This window comes from Nicotiana tabacum, chromosome 22, assembly GCF_000715075.1.
Source record: "Nicotiana tabacum cultivar K326 chromosome 22, ASM71507v2, whole genome shotgun sequence".
In the NCBI taxonomy this organism is placed as follows: Eukaryota; Viridiplantae; Streptophyta; class Magnoliopsida; order Solanales; family Solanaceae; genus Nicotiana; species Nicotiana tabacum.
Window position 1 is genome coordinate 198,948,492 of NC_134101.1, and position 27,940 is coordinate 198,976,431.

The 27,940-nt window shown below is 40.2% G+C and overlaps 1 protein-coding gene across 1 annotated transcript; it reads right to left on the bottom strand.

The window, feature by feature from the left end:
- Positions 1 to 15,963: 15,963 nt before the first annotated feature.
- LOC107827442 (5-methyltetrahydropteroyltriglutamate--homocysteine methyltransferase) lies at positions 15,964 to 21,405 on the bottom strand. The gene is made up of 12 exons (XM_016654585.2): positions 21,120 to 21,405; positions 19,448 to 19,802; positions 19,269 to 19,356; positions 18,788 to 18,915; positions 18,318 to 18,709; positions 18,065 to 18,228; positions 17,802 to 17,882; positions 17,543 to 17,709; positions 17,359 to 17,464; positions 16,980 to 17,230; positions 16,673 to 16,874; positions 15,964 to 16,583 (listed from the first exon to the last, which is right to left on the bottom strand). Exons 2-12 carry the CDS (start codon positions 19,795 to 19,797, stop codon positions 16,215 to 16,217), a joined length of 2,298 nt encoding a protein of 765 aa, XP_016510071.1. The 5' UTR covers positions 19,798 to 19,802; positions 21,120 to 21,405; the 3' UTR covers positions 15,964 to 16,214.
- Positions 21,406 to 27,940: the final 6,535 nt, after the last annotated feature.

The following is a 27,940-nucleotide window of genomic DNA, read 5'->3' on the forward strand; positions in this document are numbered from 1 at the left end:
ATTCGGAATCAAAATCAGTGCAACCAAACAAATATTATATGACATCATTCAAAATCTCAAGTTCGTTCGCCTCTGTTTTCGTCGCTTATTAGACATGAGCTTTTTTTTTGTAACAATAATCAACTAGTGTTCAAGCATAAAGAAGTGGGTTGTTATATTTCATTTTTAATGGATTTTGTTGCCTGGACTTCTGAAAAGAACATGGTATAGAAATAGAAGCAATAGATTGTACCCTTTGTCAATTAGCAGTAAGCAATAAATCACAAACATATTTCAATCAGTCACCAAGGTGGAGCCATAATAGGAATCAAACTTCCAACTAATCAAGAAGGCCAACAAAACCTTATAATAATTGAGTTCTACCTCAAGATCACCAACAAACAGATACGCTAAACAATGGCTGAATACGTTCTAATGCCAACAATTACAAAATCATCCTTTAAGTAAACTCACTCCTAAAATACCGGCGCAGTAGTTATAACCACAAACTCTAACTCAAATCATGTTTAGGTGAGGCGAACTGACAACCTAGCAGCTAAAATTTGTAAACTAATAGCATGTCAGCATGAGCATAGCAGTTTAGTTAGCTCTTAATTACAAACCGTATGTCTCCACTGTTCACATAATACAAAACACATATCCAATACCGACTAGGTATAATTAACTAACAATTCATCTAATTGTAAACAACATGCAACCTACAAATGAACACAAATATGTGAATACTTCCATTTTTCAACTTTCAAAGAGCTACATCAAGGCGATTCGAAAAGTGTACCTGGATTGGAAAAACAAAAACAGGACAAGAAGAAGGAAGAAAAGGATCAGCAGCAGCAGTAGTAACAAACAGCAATTGCAACAGCAGTGCAACAACAAAATCAGCAGTTATAAACCTCCCCAAGTATAGAGCAGAAGTATAAAGAAGAAATGTTCTAGTTATTTCAAGTTCTAAGTGATGCAATGAAAATAATGGCTATTCTTTTCAACTCCCAAGCTCTCAAAAATTCCCTCTTCTTTTTTTTTCCTTTTACAGACCTCCTTCCTTTTTATACAGACCTGCCCTCCTTTCAAACTTACTGCCCGTCCCCTTCTTCCACTAAAAATCTGAATTTTTTCACTTTAAATCCCACTAAGGAAAACTTTTCCTTATTTTCAGCCCCCCATTCCCTTTTGTTCCCCATTACCACATTAATTTAAAGACACTAATATCCCACTAATCAAAACACTAACATTAAAATATTATCCTAACTGTTTCATTCCCAAATCACCCCTGAAACCCCTTAATATTACTGCCCCTAATACAATTATTCAACTGTATTAAAACTTTTAATTCTAAAATCTGTTCAAACTAGCAATTATCTAAAACTAATTTTGATTAATAGCTATAACCAGTTCTCCTAACAAACTGAATGATTAAGGTCGAGTTCCCATTGAAACCCATGGACTGAATTTGAATCACAACACAGAACTCAACAGAATCATTATAACTTAAATTGAAACTGAACCAAAAATGAACATGAATGCAGGTAACATGAATGCAGGTTCATTGTCAGCCTATTGACAATGCCCTGAAGCTAAATGTCCACAGATCAAGCACACACAACATTCGACCTTAAATCATTTTACGAAACTACTAATAAAACTTGACTTAATCGATGATAACTGATTAAACGATTGTCTGCAACAATTGACAGCAATTACTACACAGCCTATAATTAACAACGAACAGAAACAAATTCGACCAAATAAAAGGTCTGAGGGAGAAGAACTAGACAATCGACAAAAGAAATTGAAAAACCAATAAAACTAAACTAAATAAATAAACAGAATAAACAAACACAAATTGGGACAAATATGAAATGGAAAATACCTCAAGAACTCGGGACCTGGAGAACCCTGAATCGAACTCAAACTCGAACTTTTTGAGGTCGAACTGACCTTAATCGAGTGTTCTCAACTGAGAACACTTCGACTAAAGTCGGTTATACCCCAAACCCTCCTTTAGTTGGGACAGATTTCACCCTCTGACTTGCTAGGGTTCTTGGGGGTTTGATTTGGGGTTCGAACGGTTCTGGTCAGATTCGAACCAAACCCACGGTGGTTTGGTGACGAGGGAGGTCAGGGACATGCCTGGTATAAGTTTGGGACTGGTTGGGGTAGATCTATGTCCTGCTCGAATCTTTGATTGAAGATTTAAGAAGTTGGAGGTTGATTAGAGGCAAGCAATCAACAGATCCGTAACGAGGGTGGTCAGGGGGTGCCTTGGTGTGAGTTTAAAGCGGATTGGGGTAGGTCCAGGCTTTGCTCGAATCTTCAAATGAAGATTCGAGAAGTTTGAGGAAGATTCGAAACAAACGGGTACTGGATTTGGATTAGGGGTGGTTAGGAGGTTCAGGGGTGTTATTTTGGTGGCCGCCGGCGTCGTTGCTGCCGGTTTCAGGCGAAGGAATGCCATGGCGGCTAGGGTTTGGGGGAAGGGCTTCGTCTCTGAGACGATGATGAACAGGGTTTGGACTGGGGGGCTGGGTATGAGGGTTTCATTTATATAGTGGGGGGTGGTTTGATTTTGACCGTTCGATCAAGAGAGATCGAGGGTCCAGATCAGTTCACTTAACTCAAACGGTGTCGTTTGGAGTAGTACTAGGGCGGTCTGGGTATTGGAGTGACGGGTCGGGGTCGGGTTTGGTCAAGGCTTTGGGACCGTTTGATCAGTTGAGATCAACGGTCCTGATGGAAGTGCCTGAAACGACGTCGTTTGGTTGAGGCTGGAGACGAGCTGGATTGGGGGGGTGACATTGGGTCTGGGCTGTTTTCTTGTAAAGCTGGCCCAATCCGAAAATTTTCTTGTTTTCTTCTTTATTTTATTTTCTTTTTCTTTTAAAAACTAAAATTCTAAGTTGAATTATAAATTAAATTAACTTATTAAAATACTAATTAGCTCTTAATAATAATTATCAAACATGATTAAGTACCAATTAAAATATAAGATCACACAACTAGACCTTAAATGTCTAAAATGCAAAGTACATATTTTTTGTGATTTTATTCTTAACTTAACAAATAAACAGGCACGAACGAATGCAGACAATACAAAAATTCACAACAATTGCAAATAACACAAAATTTATTTTATTTTGAATTTTCTGGGAGTAGTTCTCGTAGGGCAAAAATCACGTGCTCACACTCTTTATCTCCCTGTTGGAGACTTCCACTTGCCCACTAGCTTGTGGATGATAGGGAGTAGTGACCTTGTAAGTAACATCATACTTGCTATGTAAAGTGTCAAAAGCTTTGTTGCAAAAGTATGACCCCCATCACTTATGATTGCACGTCGAGTACCAAATCTTGTGAAAATATTCTTCTTCAAGAAGGCCACTACACTCCTCGCCTCTTTGTTGGGTAAAGCAATGACCTCAACCCATCTGGACACATAATCCATTGCGACCAAGATGTAGGTGTTTCCACAAGAACTCACAAAAGGGCACATGAAGTCAATGCCCTAAGCATAAAGAATATCAATCTCCAAGATGGTTGTGAGAGGCATTTCATTTTTCTTTGAGATTCCACCGGTCCGTTGACATTCATCACATCTTTTCACCAAATCGCTAGCATCCTTGTAAAGGGTATGCCAATAGAAACTACAACTAAGCACTTTGACTGTCGTGCTTGCTCCCCCATATGGCGAGGAATGACAAGCCCGAAGAATATCACCTTGCTCTTCTTCCGGTACACACCTCCTAATCACCCCATCCATACAAATCTGGAAAAGGTATGGTTCATCCCAATAATAATCTTGACAATCCCTTTTGAGCTTCTTTCTTTCGCTTGAAGAGAACTCATCCGGAATGATTCCACACACAAGAAAATTTGCCAAGTCCGCAAACCAAGGCAACTCTTTCATTGAAATAGCCAAAAGTTGCTCATAGGGGAAGAAGTCATTGATTTCAAGGCCATCATGCTGCCTCCCCTCCTCCTCCAAACAAGACAAGTGGTCCGCAACTTGGTTTTCACTACATTTTCCTATCATGGATGTCAATTTCAAATTCTTGTAGCAGGAGTACCCGTCTCATCAACCGAGCCTTGGAGCCCTTTTTGCTCATAAGATAACGAAGCACCGCATGATCCATGTGGACAATAATCCCCAACCACTAAGAAGTCATCCACACGAACTTCAAGGTAGTCTTCCACCATGTCCATGAAAATAGCCATCATACACTACTAAAAAGTTGTCGGTGCATTGCACAAACCAAAAGGCATCTGCTTGAAAGCAAAAGGACCTTAAGGGCATGTAAAGGTTGTTTTTTCTTGATCTTCAGGAATAATGAGAATTTGGTTGTAGCCCGAGTACCCATCAAGAAAGTAATAGAAAGCACGACCAACCAATATATCGAGCATTTGATCTAAGAAAGGAAGTGGAAAGTGATCCTTTCTTGTTACTTTGTTGAGCTTGCGATAATCCATACACACCCTCCAACCGGTCACCGTTCTTGTAGGAATCAATTCATTCTTGTAATTTGTGACCACCTTCATGCCCTCCCTTATTTGAGACACATTGAACTGGAGAAGTCCATGAACTATTGGAGATGGGGTAGACAACCCCGACATCCAACCACTTGATAATCTCCTTCTTGACAACTTCTTGCATAGCCTCATTGAGTCTTCTTTGATCTTTAATAGATGGTTTGGCACCATCCTCCAACTTGATCTTATGCATGCAAAAGCCGGGACTTATACCCCGAATATCCGCCAAGGTCCAACCAATAGCCTTCTTCCTCTTTTGTAATACTGCCAATGTGAAATTTACCTGCACGCTAGTACACCAAGAGGAGAGAATAACTGGTAAAGCATTACATGGGCCAAGAAATTCATACCAAAGATGTGGAGGCAATGGATTCAACTCCAAAGTGGATGGCTCTTCAATAGAAGGCTTTGTAGGAGAAGGAGGAGTCATATTTTCAAGTTCCAAAGACAATTTTTGGGGTGCATAGTTGTACGACCCCATTCCTTGCAAGGAGTTCACATATTCCATAAAACCATCCATCTCGTCATCATCAAAGTTGAGCAAGGCAGCCTCCAACATATCACCAACATTAATAGTAGCACTTGTATCATCAACAATGATATCGGTCACAAAATCCACAAAAGAACACACCTCATTTCTATTTGGTTGCCGCATGGACTTACACATATGGAATACCACTTTTTCATCACCAACCAGGAAAGTAAGTTCTTCGGCTTCAACATCACAAAGAGCCTTACCTATAGCAAGGAAAGTTCTCCCAAGAATGATTGGCACTTCATAATCAACTTCACAATCTAGAATGACAAATTCCTCCGAAAGAATGAATTTATCAACCCGGACCAAAACATCTTCAATGACACCCAACAACCGTTTTATGGTACAATCGGCCATTTGAAATCTCATAGAGGTGGGTCTTGGCTTCACAATCCCTAAAGTCTTGAAAATCGAATAAGGCATCAAATTTATACTTGCCCCAAGATCACAAAGAGCTTTAGCAAACTTGACACTTCCAATTGTATAAGGAACTGTGAAAGTACCAGGATCCTCCAACTTAGGAGCCATTGAATGAACAATTGCACTCACTTGATGAGTGACTTTGATAGTCTCAAAATTCATTGATCGCTTCTTTGTCACAAGATCTTTCATAAACTTTTCATAAGCGGTCATTTGATCCAAATCTTCGACCAATGACACATTGATTAAAAGACTTTATCATTAGAATGAACTTCTTGAATTGATTCTCAGTATTTTGCTTGGCAAGTCTTTGAGGGTATGGAGGCTTAGGCAATAGTGCCTTTACCTTTTGCACTATTGGCTTCAGTATGTCAATAATGTGTTACATGAGTTCACCTCCAATTGAGTCTCTTCCACACTATTATCAATGTCAATCTAAACTTCCTCATTAGGTTGAACAACATTTTTTGGGATCTCTTCTTCTTGCATTACTTGGTCATCATCAACAAGTCGCCTTCCACTTAAGGTGGGTGCATTCCCTCCTCTTCAACTTCTTGTAATAACCACCATAGCATGCCCCGTATTGTTACCACCATTTGGGTTCAGTACCGTGTTACTAGGTAGTGCACCCTTAGGATGAGAATTTAGAGCTTGAGAAATTTGCCCCATTTGAACTTCTAGATTGTGGATTGATGTGTTGTGTAAGGAAATTTGGGCATCCAAATTGGAATTCTTTTCCATCATTTTCTTGAACATATTCTCAATATGGCCCATCTCATTGTTTAAAGAACTTGAACCATGGGAAGGATAAGGAGGTGGGTTTCTCGGTTGTTGATAGGCCTTTGAAAACTTGACCCTCGGTTGCCTTAATTGTTACTCCAACCCCCTTGGTTGTTGCCTCCCCAATTTCTTTGGTTGTTTCCACTCTAATTTCCTTGATTGTTGTTATTATGCCAATTACCCTAATTGTTAGAATTCCAATTGTCACGATTGTTTTGCGGTTTCCATTGTTGTTGGTTTGGGCCTTGGAAGTTGTTTCTTTGCCCTTGAAAATTGTTCACATATTGCATTTCCTCCTCTTGCTCATTATAAGAATCATCTTGCTCAAAACCACCACAATCTTTCACATAGTTCTCCACTCAGGTTTGCCATTGTGGAACCTTGGTCCTCCTCTTGTTCACCAAAATATTCACCCCCTCCATAGCATTAACTTGCTTAGGGGCTTGCACTTGATTTATTTGGGCCTTTGCTAGTTGAGTCATGGTAGTGGTCAATTTGGCAATGGCTTGCCCATGGTCTTGCAATCCTTTGTGAAGGTGGATCATATTCGGATCACCTTTCAGAACATTGGCCCGGGACTGCCAAGCCGATGATGTTTCCTCTATCTCATCTTAGATTTTCCACGCCTCCACATAAGGTGTAGTCATAAAGTTCCCACCAACTAGTTGATTCACTATATATTGGTTGGTTGTGTTAATCCCACGATAATAGGTTTGTTGAATTATGTTTTTCTTCATATCATTGTTGGGACATTCCTTAACCATTGTTGTATATCGCTCCCATATTTCATGTAGTGGCTCATTCGGCTCTTGCTTGAATGCCAAGATCTCATCTCGAAGTGTAGCCATGTGCCCGAGAGAGTAAAACTTAGCAATGAACTTTCCCGCCAACTCATCCCAAGTGTGAATTGAATGGTTCGGCAATCGTTCCAACCAATCTGAAGCTTCACCCGTAAAGAGAAGGGAAAAAGGCTTAGCCTCAATGCATCCTCCGAAACATTAGTTTGCTTGCTATCCCAACATGTATCCACAAATCCCTTCAAATGTTTATAAGTATTTTGAGTTAGAGAATCGGTAAAGAAACCCCGTTGCTCAAGTAAAGTGAGCATCACATTGGTGATTTGGAAGTTGCCCGCCCTAATACGGGGAGGGACTATTGCACTAGCATAACCTTAGTTGGGTAATATCTGTTGTTGAGCCGCTCTTGGTGGAGGTGGGGGAGGAACGGGAATATTGTCATGTGGTACCCAGCCTCCCCGATTGACTTGTGGCTCTTGAGGTACCTCTTCTACTTGTTCCTCCTCGCCGTCCAACTCCCCCAAAGGCAAATTTTCAAGCTTATTGTTCGCCATGTTTGTACCCAAAATTTCTTAAACAAATTAGTAACACATAAAGGAAAGAAGATTTTCCAAAAACACACTCAAATATATAGCTAACACTATTTTAACTCCCCGTTAACGACGCTAAAAATTGGTCCACTCCCAAACCTCACTCAACGATGAGTGGAAGAGGTCGTTGGAATAATAGTACGCAACTATAAGTCGGGATCGATTTCCACAAGGATTTAACAATGGATGTTAGAGTGTACACTTGATGCGTGAAGATGAAACAACTTAAATACACTTCCAATCACGTTGGTTTTGCAATCTATTACTATCAACTATACAATCAATGCTCAATAAGAGAAATGAAACTAGAAATTGCCTAATTGTTTTTGGTTGTTTTCAAATAGGTAAAAGTCTAGGGATGTAACCTTCACCTAGGTGTTCGCCTAATAGGTTAAGTACATTAACACTTATTTTATTTATTGGGGTGTATTATTTCTCTCAATTCTAAGTTACCCAATCAATACCTCTCGGTCATATAGTGATTTTGCTCAATTTGGCTTTCTCAAATGCAAATAGGTATAAAGATAAATAGTTGATATGAGCTCAAGTCGGGTTTTTCCTATTTCTAGTTCAAACCCTTTAATTAGGCTAGTTATATCCTTAACTAGCCCAATTTCTTGTTAGCCAAATTTTCGTAGACTAGGTCCCTCTTTCTCAAGTAAAGACCAAGTCAAAAAGGAATGAATCAATGTTTGCAACCATTAATTCTAAAATTAAAGCATGAACAAGGCTAAATAACAAACACTCAATCATAAACAAGCAATAAATTAAATACCTATAAGGGTTTAACACTAGAGTTGAGTCACAACCCTAGTAAATGTTTAGCTACTCATAGTAGAAAATAAATAAAACAAAGAAGAAATACTAATTAAAGACATAATACTAAATTAAAATGATAAACTATGATGTTTTTATCCCCAAATAATCACAAATTTCCTACTACAACGGCTACAACTGATAAATTTCAAAACTTGACTTAAAAATGTGATTCTCGTCTATTTATAGTGGCCCAAAATTTGCTGATAAAAATGCCCCTCGGGAGGTTCTGCGGCTACACAATTCCATGTACGGTCTGCATATTGGTTAAGTTTGCAGGGGAAATGATTCTGCGGCCGCACATTTCAATCGGCGGCTGCCATTCAGCTTCCGCGGCCGCACAATTCATGTGGGATTCACACTTCTGGCAAGGCTTCAGTCTTGATCATTTTGCACACTCTCTGAACTTTTTGAATTCTTATTAATGCGGACCATGTTCTGCCGCCACACAATTTATATGTAGTCCGCACTTCAGCCTCAATTACTTCTGGACTTCTTTATCAGATTTGCAGTCGCAGAGAGAATTCTGCGGTCTGCACTTGCTTTTGCGACCGCACAAATACTTTTGCGGATCGCACTTCTAGTCTGCTATGCCCCTTCTTGCCTTGTGAGTCGGAACACTTCTTTTTGAGTTGGATTTCTTCATTAGAGCCCAAATTTCCAACATTCCTGTAATTTGCACACTTTCATTAGTTTTGGGAACATAAATCAACACTTTCGGTCTAAAACAAAAGTAAAAATGACTAATAAGTGGTCCAAATCCACACTTATCATACTACTGCTAAGGTACGAACATGATCTCCTTTGTAGTTTATTATTCTTTGAACTAACCCGTGTAGGTATTCGGTCGAGGTCAAATTTGAGGATTTAGTCTGAAAGCACGTGTTGCACTCTCTTTCCCTTGGACCGGTTTTTTCCCGAAGTGGGTTTTACGAAGGTTTTTAATGGGGCAATAGTAAAATATGTTATACTAGTTTTGAAGACCGACCTGAGGCCGGGATTGCAGATCACCTGTATTGAATCAATAGTATTTGAGCCCTCACGAGCTCGGTCTTGAATACTAGGGGGGCCATCACACCCTAAGTCAAGATCCTGAGTTCAAAAACATAGAAGGCATTTTTTATTTGATATTGAAAGCCAAGGCTTGAATATTAGAATCAATTGTAAGGGCCAAGCAGTCAAACAAACAGTGCCCGTGTAGCTCATTCTTGCCATGGCAGAAAGCTTTTGTACCTTGATTATGTACTTTACATTCAAAGTAATAAAAGAAGTTTGCCTTCTATATTTCGTCAGTTCATATTTGCACCTGCGATATTATCGTTAAGTTACTTAGAACAAATAGTAGGTTCAAAGACCTAAAGCTCACAGGCCTCCCCGAATCGGGGACTACTATCATACAATAAGGTCGGACAATTTGGGCTACCAAGTCCCAAAAGCACCAAGCTTATTAGGCAAGGCCCAAATATTAAAGGCTACAACCAACTTAAAATGGCTCGGAGACGTCCGAGTCCATACATAGAAAGTAAGGTCCTTACGCGTGATTAAAACCTATGAAAAGAATACTTCATAATTGACCATAAAAAAAGCCACCATCGACAAAGAATAGTCGGGTCCGGTCAAAATATTCAAGTATGTTAAAGACTTCATTTTTATTAGATATTCCGAAATCAAAGAAACTCAGAGTTGTTACCTAAACCAGGCCTCATTCGGGCTCTAGGGGAACGAACACTCTAAGTTATGTCAAATTATTACACTAAGGCATTAATGGCATATTTTAAATAAAAAGTTGTAAGCAAACGCTGAAAAGTAAAGGACACAATATAGCTGAAGGGATTTTTTTACATATATCAAAAGTATTTACCGAGGCACTATGAGGCAACCCCAAAATAATAATAAAAAAGTGTACTAAGGAAAACAAAAAATCAACTAAGGCATTTTCCGCCTAGTCTTCGCCGGATCCCGACTCGCTGCCCGAACCTTCGAGCTCGTATATCTCCTTAGCCTCGACCTCTTCGCCTCTTCGATCTCGGCCGTTAGATCGAACACCCGGGCATGAATCTCCTTGAGGGTCTCCCTCGGGGATAACCGCTTCACATACTCAGCCTTTGTTATTATATAAGCCTTGGCCACCTCCATATCATTCTTATATTGAGCCAGCATATCCTGGACCTCTGAAGACTCATTCGAAGACATCTCTAGCTTATACTTCAGTGCAGTGTACTCTCGGCCAAGGGTGTCCCGTTCCGAGACGGTCGATTCCAATTGTGCTCGGAGCTCATCATTCAACCGAGATCATTTGTAGGATTTATCCTTCATCACCTAGAGCCGGTCCTTGTTAGATGCCAAATCCTCTTTGGTGGCCTCCTTTTCTAAGGTTAGAAGATCCATCTTGCTCCTCAACGCCTTGGTCGAGGCTTGGACTTCGTTCATTTCGAACCAGAGCTGGTCGATCAGGTCTATCTTCTCTTGGACCTACTAGGTTATGGTGTTAGCAGTTGCACTTAGCCTCTCGTTATTAATCTCAAACACCCTTACCTTTTTGGCAACAACACCGTGCTGCTGTTTTACCGACGATGCCTCCTTTTAAGTTTTTTTCCAGTTTGGTTTGGAGGATGGGGAGACCCTTGATGGCCTCATATCTTTGCTCACTAATAGCTTTGTACATGTCCTTCTGCGAGACCTGCTCATTGAGCTCAAATTCGAGATGGCTCACCTCCATCCGAGATCGATGAAAGCTCTCATGATGAAGCACCAAGGCGTGAGAAACATAAATGATGAAATCATAAAAATATGCTAAGGTTAAATGAACCCTTTAGGGGATAAAAGGAATATACCCTGTTCAACGCCTATTGTGCCTCGTTGAAAAAGGCTTGGTGCATCCATTTCGTTCATCTTCGTTTGGTCCTCTTCGGTCACTAAGCAACGAAGTTAGCTGGCAGTGCAACCGGCCCAGAAAACACTCCCGTATCCACCAGGATTGTAAACATGATCGTTCTTTTACGGTTGAGATCCACGCTCAGGGTGGGGAACTGCTTTACCTGATTTGGGCTCGAGCTCAGCCCGTATAACTCCAACAACACATCCTTTTTCTGGATCACTAGGTATCCAAACCCAGAGTAGTCCTCTAGCGCACCGTTGTCCTTGCCTTCAAAGAACAGGTTGCGGGCCTCATCTACGGCCTGGATGTCTTGGTTGGCTTTTCTTTAATGGCCTGAGCCTCGTCAAATAGAGACTCCGTATGAGACGGCGACTCCGGGATGTCAATGATGTCGGAGACTTCTCTCGAAGCAGGAGCAGTTTCTCGAGAGGCCATGGCCACAGGCTTTTCCTTGGGCTCCCGAGCTGAAGAGGGTTCGGTCATACGGTCGCTTGCCTCCGGCGCCACCCATTCCTCTGCAGGGATTTCCGGCTTGTGAGCAACAAACTCCAAGTTGTCATCTTCAGGGTAGTCCCTGAGCTGGTAAAGGGAATCACGGTCCAGTACCTTGACCCGAGTACTCTTTTTGTTGCTCTTTCGGACCCTGATCACAACCCTTTTTCTTGGCCTCGGCGTCCGCATCCAGAGAGCCAGAAGACCCCTTCTTTCTTGTCTTCTTCTCCTCCTTCTTCACAGCGCCTTCGGCGGTAGGCTGTCTCGACGGGGAGGGTTTTGTAGATGGGGAAAAGGCCTCGTCCTTATCCACTACATGTAGCTTGGTGGTCTTGGGCAAATCTATAGAAGAAAAAAAGTGACCCAGTCAAAACGGCAATAAAACTAAAAGGAAATTCAATCGAGGGAAGAATGACACTCACCATGGGAACGGGCCTCCCACTTGCCTTTTGAGAGTTTGCACCACTCACGCTTGAAGTACATTAATTTCTTGCAGATTCTATCGACCCACTCCTTGAAATAGGGAATTGCATTGGGACTCGGGCGATCGCTGCACAACGGGAAAACTAGGTAATGAGAAACAAGAATAAAATCAAAGAACTATTTTAACAACTCATGAGGAGACAAACTTACGTTTTGAGCTCCACTTCTCAGGGAACGACATGAAATTAGAGGGAATGAGATCCTCGATCTTCACTTAAACGAATCTCTCCTGCCAGCCTCAATCCTTATCTTCATCAATGCTTGAGAAGCGAGCCTTCTTTGCCCGTCGGGCAAGCTTGATCAACTTCCCTCGAAAGATTCGGGGGACATAGATATAGAGTAAATGGTCGATAGTGAACTGGGACTCCTCCGTGTTATTAACAAAGTTACATAGGAGGATCACGATCCTCCAAAAAGATGGATAGATTTGCCCGAGGCACACCTAGTACCTTTTACAAAAGTCGAGGACCACTAGGTCCATAGGGCCAAACGTGAAGGGGAACGTATAAATGCTTAAGTACCTCTCCACGTAAGTTGTAATGTCCTCGTTGGGATCGGGGATGACTATTTCCTTACCTTCCCACTTGCAGTCCTCTCGGACCGTTGAGAGCATTTCTTCGGTTATAGAGCAGATATACCTCCACACCTCTTCACCACAATCCCCTTGTTTGGAGGCCTTCTCAACTTTAAAATCATTGTCTATGGAGCAGGCCTCCGGGAATAAAGTCTTTAAGGGGAGGTTCTGGGGCTGCTGCCGGTGAAGTCGCTTCAATGCCAGCGACTGGGGTGGCAGCTGAAGGGGCGGTATTATGAGGCACGAATCTCAAGGTTTTCGCCATCGAATTTTGGGAATATGAATGTTTGAAGGCGGATATAAAGGTTTGAAGAAGAGTATGAAGATATAAAGGTAAAACTTAGATTCAAAGACAAAATATGAAGATGGGAGATGAAGATATAAGACGTGAAGAACAATGTATGAAGATTTGAAGGAATTATGAGCAAGTAAAAAGTTCGGGGGTAACTTAAGAAGGTTTGAAATCGGAAAGTAAAAAAGTGAAAAAAGAACCAAAGCTTTTATAGGAGGGAGGTAATTAATGTGTGACGTTTCGCATTCGAGGACGGTCAATCGACGACTGACATGTGTCCGAAGTTAGAACGACTCGATTGATGGGATGTTTCACTATCTCGTTGACGCGATTGTAACGTACGGAGGAAGGAACCGGGGTCAATTAATCACTTTTCGTCATTTCGATAAATCTGATCTTCGAAAAGTGCGGGGACTATCTATGTGTGGGTAAAATCGGGGATAAAGTTACCTCCGATTTCCTGGTAAAGAAACGAGAGGGAAGCATGATCTGGTATGACCTCAAGTAAAATCGAGGGGTTCCACATCTCAGAACTAGGGGAGGACGAATGGTGCACCTAGGACCGCATACGACTGAACATCTGGTCCAAGCAGAGTGAAGGTTCGAGATTAAGGGAAAAAATGGTTAAGCACGATAAGCGGAGAGCCGTAATATCCTCTATCAACATGATATAATGATGTAAATCCTACCCGATATCAACTACAAATCATCATTTACTGGGAAGAGAAGATTTTTACCTTATTTAGACTTGTACTAGGATTGAAACTCTCCTGCTATATAAAGGGAATAACCTTTTTATTTTAAAACCATTATTGGCACACATATCAAAGCAATAAAAGTTTATTTTTGTTCTCTAGTTAATGTTAATAGTGTTCTTCAGCTGCTTAATTATTTGGCTGCAACCGAGCCCGTCTCGAGGGCTGGACCGAAGTCAATCTTTAGTGTTCATCTGAAAGCCAGACTTAATTGTTCATCACGTTTGGTTTGATCATTTTGCTTCTGTGTACTTTAATTATTTTCTGTTCATAGATCATTCATATTAAATTAAATCACGTATCTTTAATCTTGTACAGATTTAATTATTACTCATTTTAATGGTAAACAACCTAGATTAAAAAAAGTGTTTTACATAAATTGAGATAGAAAAGGTATTAATTTTTCTAGTAAATATATAAAATAAATAATTAAATAAATACATAAAAAATCTATAACCTAGTATGTACTATTGAAAAATTCTCTAAGTGGCCTTACGTGAACATTATTATTGTAGTTGAAATATTTTGATTCAGAAAACCCATTTCAGTTTCAAGCTGAAGCTGAAAATTCCTTCTAATTTGTGAAACATACATGAAATTTTCAAATACTTTTCTCCAGTATTTGCAAATATTATGCATGTGATGGTTTTCAAGTTAGGAAAGACAGAGATTAGAAAGAAGTTATTAGGAACAAGGTGGAAGTGACACCAGTAGAAGATAAGTTGCGGGAATCGAGACTATAATGGTTTGGGCATGTCAGGAGGATAGACATAGATGTCCCGCTCAGGAGGTGTGAGAAATTGACCATGACGAGCTTGAGGAAGGGCAGGGGTAGGCCAAAGAAATATTGGGGAGAAGTGACTAAGCAGGACATGTCGGTGCTTCACCTAACGAAGGACATGACTAGCGATAAGAAGGTGTGGAGGTCGAAGATTAAGGTGATGGATTGACAAGTAGTTGTGAGTTTCTCCTAGGTTTACTAATAGTACTAGTAATATTCTTGTTGTTGGTTGAAAGATAATTCCTTCTAGTTTGTTATTATATCTAGTGCTTAGCAACCATGTCCATTGTTTTTGAAAACTGCTACTCAAAATTGTTGCTCCTTGATTGTACTATTTGATGCTACTTTTTCTCTCCTTTTACTGAAAATTGTTGCTCCTTATTACTATTTGATGCTACTTTTTCTCCTTTTTTTCCTTATCGTCTTTTGTCTCCCTCTTCTTTCTTTCTTCCCCTTCTTTCTTCTTCTTCCCTTTTCTTTCTTTCCACCTTTTTTGAGCCGAAGGCCTATTGGAAATAACCCCTTTACCTCTCTAGATAGGGATAAGGTCTACGTACACATTATCCGTTTCAGACTTTACCTGTAAGGTTATAATGGGTATGTTGTTGTTGTTGTTGATGCAAATATTATGCATGTCGAAAGGGGGACTGCTAATAAGAATTCGTCTCTTACGGTCTTTACTCATTATCACATTTGTAGCTTCTACCAATTTCAGGGTTAACGAAACTTATTTAATCTTTGTAAAAGTAGATTTATTTTTTATTTTTTATTTTTGAGCAAACTAACTTGTTTTTTAGCACAACATTATTGTCAAAAGAAACTCTAATTAATCAAAAGAAAAAACGAATTTCCGCACTCTAAAATTTTTGGTCTACTGAAATAGAGCTAATTTTAAGAAAATCTCTTTGTTCTATCGTATGTGACACCATTCCTTTTAGCCTATTTTAAAAAGGAATGACATTTATATATTAAAGGTTGATATGATTTTATAACCACATTAATTGAAAGTCTTCATTCTTAAGAAGTGCGTTAAGTAATTAAGGATTTGCAGGACATGGTATAGTTAAGGCCGTGAGGAAACCAATGCAAACTAATTTTTAGGGGTTGATACATGTACGGATACCACAATTCCCTAAACTAGGAATAAGTTTTTTGATTGATATGAGTAGTAGAGAATCAAGGAGCAACTGCATAAGTTAGATTGCAATCCACCTTGATATGAGGGGATTGTGGGTGAGAGATTGCAATATGAATGAAAATGTCACTATCAAAATGTATGAAATAACGCATAGTAACAAAATCGACCCATAAACATCATAATACATTGGATATAATTTCTTCCGAAAAGGAAATGGCTCAAAGACAAGAAGAAAATGCCCAGCGGGCAGAGCTAACCTACACAACAATATTTTGTTGCCAACACAATGATTAAAAATCAACATAGAATTTTCTGCTTCATGAAAAAGGGAATCTTGATATGTCGCGACTCCTTCATCTGACTCACTTGGTGCTGGCAAGTTGGGTGCGGATGGCCTTGGCAGCAGAAACCATGTTCTCGAGGGCTGGCTTTACCTCAGCGTACTTGCGAGTCTTGAGACCACAATCTGGGTTGACCCACAAGATGTTGGTGTCAAGAACAGCAAGCATCTTGTTAACTCTGTCAGCAATCTCCTCCGTTGATGGTATTCTAGGGGAGTGGATGTCATAGACACCGGGGCCAATTCCAGCACCATACTTCACCCCCTCCCTGAAAACTGAGAGAAGCTTCTCATCGGATCGTGAGTTCTCAATTGTGATCACATCAGCATCCATGTTAATGATAGAGTGGATAATGTCATTGAAGTTGGAGTAGCACATGTGTGTGTGGATCTGAAGGACATAAAAAACGTCTCGTGAACAAGAAGCAGAGATAATAATAAACAAGTTCAAAGTTGAAGTAACAATGTCAGATTGAGGACCTGGGTGGTGTCTTGAATGCCTACGTTGGTGATTCTGAAGGAGTGGACAGCCCAGTTCAAGTAAAAAGCGTGCTCAGCCTTCCTTAGAGGCAACCCCTCTCTCAAAGCCGCTTCATCAATTTGGATAACAGTGATGCCTGCCTTCTCCAAATCTTCCACTTCATCCTTAATGGCCAAAGCAATCTGGTAGCAAGTTTCAAATCTGGAAACGGAGATATACAAATCAACATTGACTTGTAACACTATAAGAATTTATTATAAGAAATCTTCTCCCCTGTTCCCAACTTATAAGGAGGTAAAAGGTTACCTTGGCTGATCATTTCTGACAAAAGACCAGTTGAGAATGGTAACTGGTCCGGTAAGCATTCCCTTCATTGGGCGCTTGGTCATGCTCTGAGCTGTTGTGGACCAGAATACGGTCATTGGGTTGGGGCGGCTCACATCACCATAGATAATTGGTGGCTTCACACATCGAGATCCATAAGATTGAACCCATCCATTAGCAGTGAAGGCAAAACCAGAAAGCTGCTCCCCGAAGTATTCAACCATATCATTCCTCTGTAAGCATTGAACATCCAGAGTTACTAAAATCCATAAAAAAGATTAAGGCAGGAAAATAGGCATGAAAGTAATAAGGAGTAAAGTACAGCTTAGCTTTGCCAGTAAATCAAGGTAATTTGCCTTACCTCGGGCTCTCCGTGAACCAACACATCGATGTCGAGCTCTTCCTGGAGAACAACAACCTTCTTGATTTCTTCCTTGATGGCCTTAACATACTCTTCCTCAGAGATCCTAGAGCATAAGACATTATCAGAAGCCAGGTTCCAGGAATCTGACAACGACAAGTAAATAACAGGTGATAATACTCACTTCTTGGCCTTGTATTCACGGCGAACTCTCCTAAGCTCCACCGTCTGAGGGAAGGACCCAATGGTGGTGGTTGGGAGAACTGGGAGGTTAAGTTTCTTTTGTTGGGCATCAAGTCTAGCACTGACATTTGTAGCACGGCGGTGGTCGGAACCCTTAAGAGCAGTAGCCTGAGAAATCAAAAGAGCATAAATTGGTAAGTACAACGTGATCCTCAAAACAAGGTCATCAGGAGTTAACAATCTCTTAGTTCTTCACTTACAGCCTTTTGGACAGCTTCATTTGTCACTCTGGGAGAGGATTTCCTGGAAGCCTGAGCGGCAGCATTTGCAGAGAAGAACGCCTGAAAGTAAAATCCAAGAAATTTAACCATGAAAGAGATACCATTTCACATATAACAAGAGTTAATAAAATAACTTTAGTTATTGGAAGTCGCTTTTCTCAATATGTTTTATATAAGAATGGACAAAGATATATTTTTGGGAGCCACTTTTTTAAAGATGACTTAGTTAAGATCAACTATACCTCATCCTTGTGACCAGCTAATGCCTTGGCCAAAGCGTTAACTTCAACGACTTTTTGGGCAGCAAATGCCAACCATGACTTGATTTCATCATCTAGCTTAGTCTCATTGACAAGATCAACAGCAGTATGGAGAAGTGAGCAAGATGTGGAGACAACAAGTTTGTCTGCAAAAAGAAGAATACAGAAAGAGTTATCATCTGAACCAAATCACATGCAAAATCAACTATCGAGTGCACAGACATGAGTTACAAACCTTTTCCAACAATACCCTCAAGAGATTGCAGGAGGTTAAGAGATGCGGCAAGATCATTTGCCCAGATGTTCCTTCCGTCAACCACTCCAGCAAACAAGTACTTGCCTGAAGGGAAGCCACCTTTGATCAAATCAAGGGTCTGAGTTCCACGAACCAAGTCAAAACCAAAGGCAGTAACTCCCTTCAAAGCAGTGAGGGTTTTGAATGCTTCAGCAGGGACGTCAGCGAAGTAGGTTTCAGTGAGAACGTTAAGACCAGACAGAGATGATTCCAACTCGGCATAGGCCTTAGTGAAGGCTTCCAATTGGTGAGCTTGGAGATCCAACACAAGTGTAGGTTCATCAAACTGAATCCAAGAAGCACCAGCAGCCTTCAATTCTGCAATAACTTCCCTGCATCAATAAATTCATGTTAAAATGGAATGAATTGGAACTAGGGTGCGAGAAAGGAAAGAGAAAAAACTTTCGTACTTGTAGATTGGAAGGATTTTGTCAAGAAGTGACAAAAGAGGGAAGGATTTCTCAACACCCTTAGCAGGTTTGGATAGCAACAAGTATGAGACTGGACCAATAAGGACTGGAACAGTGTCTACACCAAGCTGCAGTAAAAATGTCAAGATCACTTAGTCACCAATTTAATCTCTTAATTTCGTGAATAAATAAAGAAAAGTTACATATGAACAAAAGATTTTGCATTCTGTAATTGGTATAAGGATCATAAAGATTAACATCAGTGGTGACCCCTGTTCGTAAGAAAAATGGAAAAAAGAAAATGTACTGCCTCCTCACCACCTAATATGTATCACAAGTTTCTGATCATCATACATAATTGGCACAAAAGGTAAAACCCCCATGCAGACATACCACCTCAAATTTAAGAGACTTCTCCTCTAAAAGGAGAGAGAACAAAATATGTCTCATAAATTGAAAATAAGAAAATGAAGTCACTTACCCCCTTGGCCTCTTTGTACTCATCTACTGCCTTGTGAGAAGCATAAGAAAAGTTAACATCAGGTCCCAACTCAGGGACAATGAAATGGCTGGATCAAAAAGCAAACAAATCATCTATAAGTATGTGGAAATCAAGATAATTCTAACATATGAAACGGGAAAGATTGATATGTCACTTACTAGTTGGTGTCAAACCACTTGGTCATCTCCATAGCAGGGACAGAGGCGTTTCCTCTGGCCATGGAGAAGTAAGTGTCAAATGCTATCTCACCACCAGCCCAATTGTACCTAGCTGGGACAGCACCGAGCATTGCAGTTGTGTCAAGCACCTGATCATAGTAAGAGAATGTGTTGCTGGGGATGTACTTGATGCCAGCATCAGCCATCTGTTTCCAGATGGAAGACCTTAGGTCTGCAGCCACCTTCTTCAAGTCCTCAGCACTGCTCTTCCCATCCCAGAAAGACTCGAGAGCAAATTTCAGCTCTCTCTTTGGGCCCATACGGGGATATCCAACAATGTGAGATGCCATTTTTGCTGATGCACCAAATACAGCCAATCAGACAAGTACTCAATCAGGATATTTAAACAGATCACATTCGTTAAATCTGGTAGATATATCACATTTTGTTAAAACTGGTAGAAATATCACATTGACATACACAAAAAGCATAAAAATGATATGCAGCTATGCAGCTAAGTAGTACTACTCTGTTCATTCAATTTATGTGAACCTATTTCCTTTTTAATCCGTGCAAAAAAATGACCTCTTTCCATATTTGGAAATAATTTACGTTTATGTAATCATTTATAATCACACAAAATACATGTGATTCGTTTTAAACACAAGTTCGTCTTTTTTCTTTTCTTGAACTCCATACCCATCAAATGAGTTCACGGGGGAGTAGTATTAATTATTTAAATTTTTTTGGAATTGGGGTTGGGAGCACTTACACGTGTTGCTCTTATTAAATATGTAATTTATGTGTCCACAGAAAGTACATTACTAGAAGCTGAGCTTGTCCCTTCACAGTAATAAATTTTCTTGACCAGTGAAAAAGTAACAATTGTCATATAGTATTGTACTACTACTGCTACTAAACAGAGAATGAAATTTTAGACAATGTACAAACACCAAACAAGTACACAATGCTAAGTTATAAATAAGATAATCAACCCAGATTGAAGCTTATCCCGTGACTATACTGCTACCACCATTAAACTGGGATAGAAACACAAGACAGCAAAAGGGAAGCCCAATACAGAAAGCATCTCGTGTTCAATCATATAGTACTCCACATATTGAATAACCCAATTATACAATCAGATCTATCAACGTCAGATCTAAGTTTCATCCAATATAAACAATGCTGCCATACTCGAACAAAATTTCACAAAGACAGATCCAATGAATTAACAAATACCTGTATCCAGATCTACACCCCATATCACACAGATCTAAAACTCAACTCTCATGCATAGAAATACAAATACCACATACTAGCAGAATTTATACCAATAGATTCACATCAAATCAAGAAACCAATTTGGGGTACTAAAAAAAACTGACCTTCCAATAACAATAGATCTAAATCTAAATCAAAAGAAAAAGAACTAAAAAGATGAAACTAAAATGGACCCTGAATGAGCCAAAATAGAATTATGAAATGGTTAACGTACATACCAATAGATCTAAAGCAAACAAAGACCAATTTGGTGTTTGATTTATCAAACAATCTTGAGAAAGAACACACAAACGGAGAAAACACAACTAAAAAACAGAAGTTGAAGAATTTGGAACAAGAAATGGGTGGTAGAGAAGAGACAAAGAAAGGGACGAATGACAGAGCGTACCTTTAGGAAGAGAAAGAACCGGTATATGACTTACACCACTATTGGTTCTTGATCCTTAAGATTAAGAAGAAGGGGAACGAGACACGAGTTTGAAGCGAGGAATCGCTGCAGTATATATAGAAAGAGTGGGGTGGTTGGAGTTGGATGGATCTTGAAAATGTAAAAAGTTAAAATAATATCCGATTGGCTAACGCGCTATGAGCTAGCGCGTGGGAAACGAGAGGTAGGCGGAGAAGTGATTCTGTTGAAAGTGGTGACTTTTACCTACCACTCTCAACAGTTGTACAAATTCAGTTGAGACACCCCTTCATTTAAGAAACTTTTTCAGCAATTATTATGATTGGTTGTTAAATAGTAATTATAAGCCTAACTTTTAATATTAACTTATTTTAAAAAGTGTTTTTAAAAAAAAAAATACTTTTGTGGGAAGCAACTTGTGTTTGGCTAATTAATTTGAAAAATACTTTTGAGTACCAATTAGAGTTTGATCAAATTTTTAAAAAGTGCTATTAAGGGTATTTTTCTCAAAAGAATTTTTGAAAAGAATCTATTTTTTTCTACTTCTACCCAAAAATATTTTTATTCCTTCTAAAAGCTTGGTCAAACACTTTAACATCGAAAAAAATACTTTTGACCAAAAAAGTACTTTTGGCTAAAAATAAACATGGCCAAACATGCTATTTGGTCCATGTCACGCCCCAAACTTGGGGAGGCGTGGTTGGCACCCGGTGCCGAGCGGCCCGAGCGAACCACTTTGTAACACATGATCATTCGACCAAAACTACAACATACATAGGTCGAATTAGCTGAACTCATTCCTTTTGTAACTATCATGGGCCCACATGACCACAACTCGTAATGTACAACGGTAAGTGGGCAACACTGTATCAATAAACTATCGTTCTTAAAACATGAATACATATGGGCCGTCAAGGTCTCTGACATACTGCACAAAATGAACCTATGTCTACAAAGCCTCTAAGATTACTTCACATCAAATGGACAATGTACCTGTCTACTTATAAGTCTGTAGCAAAACTCTGACACGATGACTCATAGACTCAACTGCACTCCGAATGAGGTGGAGTCTTACCAATCCTTCGCTGAATGCCAATCTTGTCACGACCCAAAATCCACTAAAGGTCATGATGGCGCCGGACGCCACTATTAGGCAAGCCAACTACCATTTACTAGCAATTTCTCATTTTAATTATTTTGAAATAATTTCTTTTAAACAAATAAATAATAAATAATAATCTCCACTGAATAAATAAGGATGTCTTTACAAAATTTAACTACTGAAATAAAATCCCGTGATCATCCCAGAATTCGGTGTCACACGTACATGAGCATTTACTAGTGAGTGAAATAAAATACAGTGACTGCCCGGAATACAAGTGGACAGAAATGAAAATACAATACAATACTCTAAAGAAGATTCTGCTGACCGTGGGGCGTCTCGATAATGCAGCTCACCTAAGACTCCGTACCAACCATGCCACTAAGCCATTAGCCACACATAAACCTATGCAACAAAAATGCACAACAAGTGTAGTATGAGTACGAAAACAACGTGTACCCTGCGAGTATCCCGTCTAATCTCGAAGAAGTAGAGACGAGAGGTCGACTTCGATACTTACTAGTGGTCCATCAGTAGTATATTATTAATGTGAATAATCATGGATTTATTAAGAACGACAGTAATTTCAATTAATTCATGAACAGGTAAAAGTTCCTCTGTATATTAAAAGTCTCCGGATTCACAATTTATAAATTTTCAATTATCTGAAGCCGGGGAGAGCAAATATCAATATCAATAACTCTCAAGGCAAGCAATACAAGCATGCACAAATTATGCCGAGGTCGTACGACCCGATCCAATAATATTTAAATTGTGCACTACTAGAGGGTCGAATGGCGCGAACCATAGATGCATCTATTTAATCTACCGAGGTGTTCGGCCCATTCCGAAATTAAACACACACATACATTCAATCAAGAAGTCAACAGGGAACAATTATCCAAAGAAACGCCAATTCTCTTTAAGAGATTTTTGAAAATGAAGTTTACATCTTTTTAGAAATTCATTTACTAATCCGATATGATTTAAGCAATTCAAACTGTCAACAAGGTTATAAATATTCCAAGTATGACATGCTTTTGGGACCTAGACTACCCGAACTTACACATAATAGTAGCTACCACGGACTCTCGTCACCTCGTGCGTACGTAGCCCCCACAAATAGGAGCACATAACAAATTATTTCACCTATGGGGACAATTCCCTCTTACAAGGTTAGAAAGGAGACTCACCTCGCTCCGAAGATTCATAACCGGCATTTCCACGCCCTTCTGAAGACCCGAATCGATGCTAAACGCTCTAAAGCTAGCCAATAATTATGCAAATCCATTAATATATGCTCAAGTACTCATTACAATCCAATTTATAGCAATTCCTAACCCCGATCGAAAAGTTGACAAAAATGCCCTCAGGCCCATGTGCTCAGATTCCAAAAAATTTCGAAGGATAAGTTTACCCACAACCTCACGAACTCAAATATATAATTTACTCTAAATTTCATACCCAAAATCGTGGTCAAATTTCAAGAATATCAATTTTCTAGGTTTTCCCTCAAACCCCAAGTTTCTACCAATTTCATGCTCAAATCCGTACATAATCAATATATTTAACTCAAGATAGGTGGGGATAGCTTACCTTATCGTTGATGATGAAAATTCCCTCTTGAAACCCTCCAAGAATCGCCCAAGCCAAGAAAATATGAGAGAAAAATGGCCAAATCCCGATTTTTAAAACACTCACTGTCTCTAGACCTTTCCGCACCTGCGGTCACTTGACCACTTTTGCGGTTCCGCAGGTGCGGTTCCAATACCGCTTCTGCGGTCCTCCTCCAGCTGCCCCAACCCACTTTTATGCTGCACCGACCGCATTTGCGATCACGCAAGTGCGGGAATTTCTTCGCACCTGCGGCCTCTAACTCCTTCACTTCTAACCGCTTCTGTGGTCCCCTTCCTCGCTTCTACGGGGCCGCTTCTGCGGTGAACCCTCCGCAGAAGCGGTTACACCAGCAACCAGACCCCTTCAGCTCATCCTTCAAGTTCCAATTCGATCCGTTAACCACCCGGAATTCACCCGAGGCCCCTGAGACCCCAACCAATCATGCCAACCAGTCCCAAAACACATTACAGACTTGCTCGAGGCCTCAAATCTTATAAAACAATGCTAAAACCACGAATCACACTCCAATTCAAGATTAATGAACTCTAAAATTTCAAACTTCTACTTTTGGTGTTTAAACCTATCAAATCACGTCCGATTGACCTCAAATTTTGCACACAAGTCATATTCGACATTACAGACCTACTCCAACTTCCGGAATCAAATTCCAACCCTGATATAAAAAAGTCCACTTCTGGTCATACTTCTCAAAAACCTTCAAATTTATATCTTTAGCCAAATGACTCCAAACCAACCCATGGACCTCTGAATTCACTTCTGATCGTGCTCCCAACTCTAGAATCACCATACGGAGCTATTCCCAAACTCGGAATCCCAAACGGACATCGATACACTGAAATGCACTTCAACCCAAACTTATGAAATTCCTTCAAAATGCTAACTTCCACAATAGGTGCCAAAACGTTCCCGGGTATTCCAAAACCCGATCCGGACATACGCCCAAGTTCGTAATCATCATACAAACCTGCTGGAAACTTCGAATCCCGATTCCGAGGTCATTTACTCGAAAATCCAATCTTAGCTAATTCTTAAAACTTAAAGCTTCCGAAATGAGAATTCTCTTTCCAAATCAACTTCGAACTTCCCGGGATTCAATTCTGATCGTGTGCACAAGTCGTAATACCTGAAGTGAAGCTGCTCATGGCCTCAAACTACTGAACGACGTGCTAGAGCTCAAAATGACTAGTCGGGTCATTACAAATCTCGTCTACTATGAGGGCTCATCAAACTGATTATCTATACCTGCAGGCATGAATGCAGTGTCCCAAGCAAAAGGACGTTAGTACAAATAATGTACTGAGTATGTAAGGCAGAGCTGAAACATAACCATAATTCAACATTAATTAAAGGCATATAAGAATCAACCTGAATCTCTGAAGTGCCACCGTATATGCATACTTATGATACTTATATATATAATGCTTCACTTTGAGATTATTATCCATATCATATGATGCATGACTGCCCAACTGATCAGCGGTAACTGCCCGACCAACCGTCGCACAATGGTAAATGTATGACAGCCCCACCGGTGATAAATAATGATACATAACTGTCCACCCGGTAGTAACTGCCCGACCGGCCGTAGCCCGGTAGTAAATTCATGTCTGCCCAACCGGTTGTAGCACGATTGTAGATGAAGATGCATGACTGCTCAACTGGTTGTAGCACAGTGATAAATATATAACTGCCCAACCGGCCGTAGCTTGGTGGTAAATGCATATGCATGAAGATGTGTAACGACCCAGCTGGTCGTTTTATGAGTTACCGCTCTGTTTCTGCTTCTTTATGTGTTGTTCAGCTATATTTCGTTGTATCGCTTTAGTTGGTTTAGGTTCAGAGTGGTATTGTAGAGAGATGAGACACTTAGTCTCTTTTTGGGAAACTTTAGTTGGAAAAGTCAACCGAAAATTGACTTATGAGTAAATGGTCTCGGAACTTGGTTTTACAGTTCGGATAGCTTCATGAGGTGATTTAGGACTTAGGAGCATGATCGGAATATATTTTGGAGGTCCATGGTAGATTTAGGCTTGAATTGGCAAAATTGGAATTTTGGCGTTTTCTGGTCAATAGTGAAAAATTTGATATCGGGTCGGAATGGAATTCTGGAAATTGGAGTAGGTCCGTTGTGTCATTTGGGACATGTGTGCAAAATTTCAGGTCATTTGGGTGAGGTTTGATAGACTTTTTGATCGTTTGCGGAATTCAAAAGTTTTGGAATCGTTAGGCTTTAATCCGAGGGTGATTTGGCGTTTCAGCGTTATTTTGAATGTTTCGAGGTTTGGTACAAGTTTGAATAGTGGTATGTGACTTGTTCGTATTTTTGGATGAGGTCCCGGGGGCCTCGGGATGATTTCGGATGGTTATCAAAAAGATTGGAAGTTGGAGAATGCAGTTGAAGCTGTTGGTTCTATCATAACCAAACCTACGGTTAGGGGACCGTAGGTGCGATAACCGCAGAAGCGAGGAAAGGCTGCAGATGTGGTTGGGCAGCGCAGAAGCAGGAGTTGAGGCGCACCTGTGAGCCCGCAAGTGCGATTGATTGACCGTAGGTGCGGATGAGGGATTTTAAGTGAAAATCCGCAGAAGCGGAGATTTGTCCGCAAGTGCGGTAATTTGTCCGTAGGTGCGGAACTGCCTGGGCAGAAACTACATAAACCCGCCTTCGCAAATTTCAGCTTTGTTCCACCATTTTTGAGACAGTTTGAGAGCTTTCTGAGAGGATTTGAAGAGGGATTCAAGGGATAACGCTTGGAGGTAAGATTTTTGAACCCAATACTCGATTCTATGACATTATCTTACTGATTAGGCTTGAAATAATTGGAAATTAAGGGTTAAAATTGGTGAATTAGGGCTTGGTATTGGAGAGTTTCCATTGGGGATTTGAGGGTCCATTTTGTGTCCGATTTTGATGTTCTTGGTATGTATAGACTCGTGGAAGGATAAGAATTCTTGTGGTGTGGTTTTTATCGAATTTCGATAAGTGGGCCCGGGGGTTGGGTTTGGCCAATTTCGGAATTTTTGATGTAATTTGATTATTTTTGCGTAGGCCTTGTTCCTTTAGCTAATATTGACGACATGAATATGGTTTTGGTTAGATTCGAAGCATTTGGAGGCCGATTCAAGAGACAAGGGCATCGCGGGCTAGAGTTTGGACTGGGTTGAGGTAAATAATGATTGTAAATATTGTCCTGAGGGTATGAAACCCTGGATTTCACATCGTGGTGCTACTTTGAGGTGGCGCACACGCTAGATGACGAGTGTGGGGGCGTGCACTGTTGAGGATTGTGACTTGGTCTGTCCTGTACGACTATTAAGTCATGTATCTGATTGAAAACTATTTGATACTGTTGTGTTTTGGAAAGTAATACTATGTTTTGGGCTGAATGCTATACAATTGTTTGGATCCTTAGGGGCATTTTACTACTATTCCTTACTGTTTTAACCTAATATCTGTATTCAATCATGCTGTGTTTTACTGATTTCACAACGTATTTACTCTATTTTGATACTTTAAATAATATTTTGGGCTCAACATCCTGTTTTACTATTGCCTGAGTGGCTTAAGAGGTTTCTGACTAAGTGAGGCCGAGGGCTTGTGATGTGAGGATATCATGGGATCGAACTACGCGATGCAGCATGTTGTACTGATTTGTGATATATGAGAGGCCGAGGGTCTGATTTATTATGCCACAATATGGCTTATGATAGCACTTGGGCTATAGGAGCCCCTCCGAAGTCTGAACACCACCAGTGAGCGCGGGTACCCAGTGTAAGTGATGTGATGTAGCCTGAGGGGTTGCTGTTGATTCATATTGTTGCCCGAGGGGCTGATTCGAGTGACTGTGAGGTAGCCCGAGGGGATGGTTCTATTGATATTTTCCCTGAGGGGCAGTTCATGGTATATGTTTTGCCCGAGGGACTGTTTACATTTTATCACTTTTACTCACTGTTTCACCACTTGTTTGAAACTATTGAAAGATGTTTTAAAAAGGTTTTACTAAAAGTGAGTTGTTTTTACGAGTTAATGGATTTTCTGTATTGTTCTGGACATATACTATTT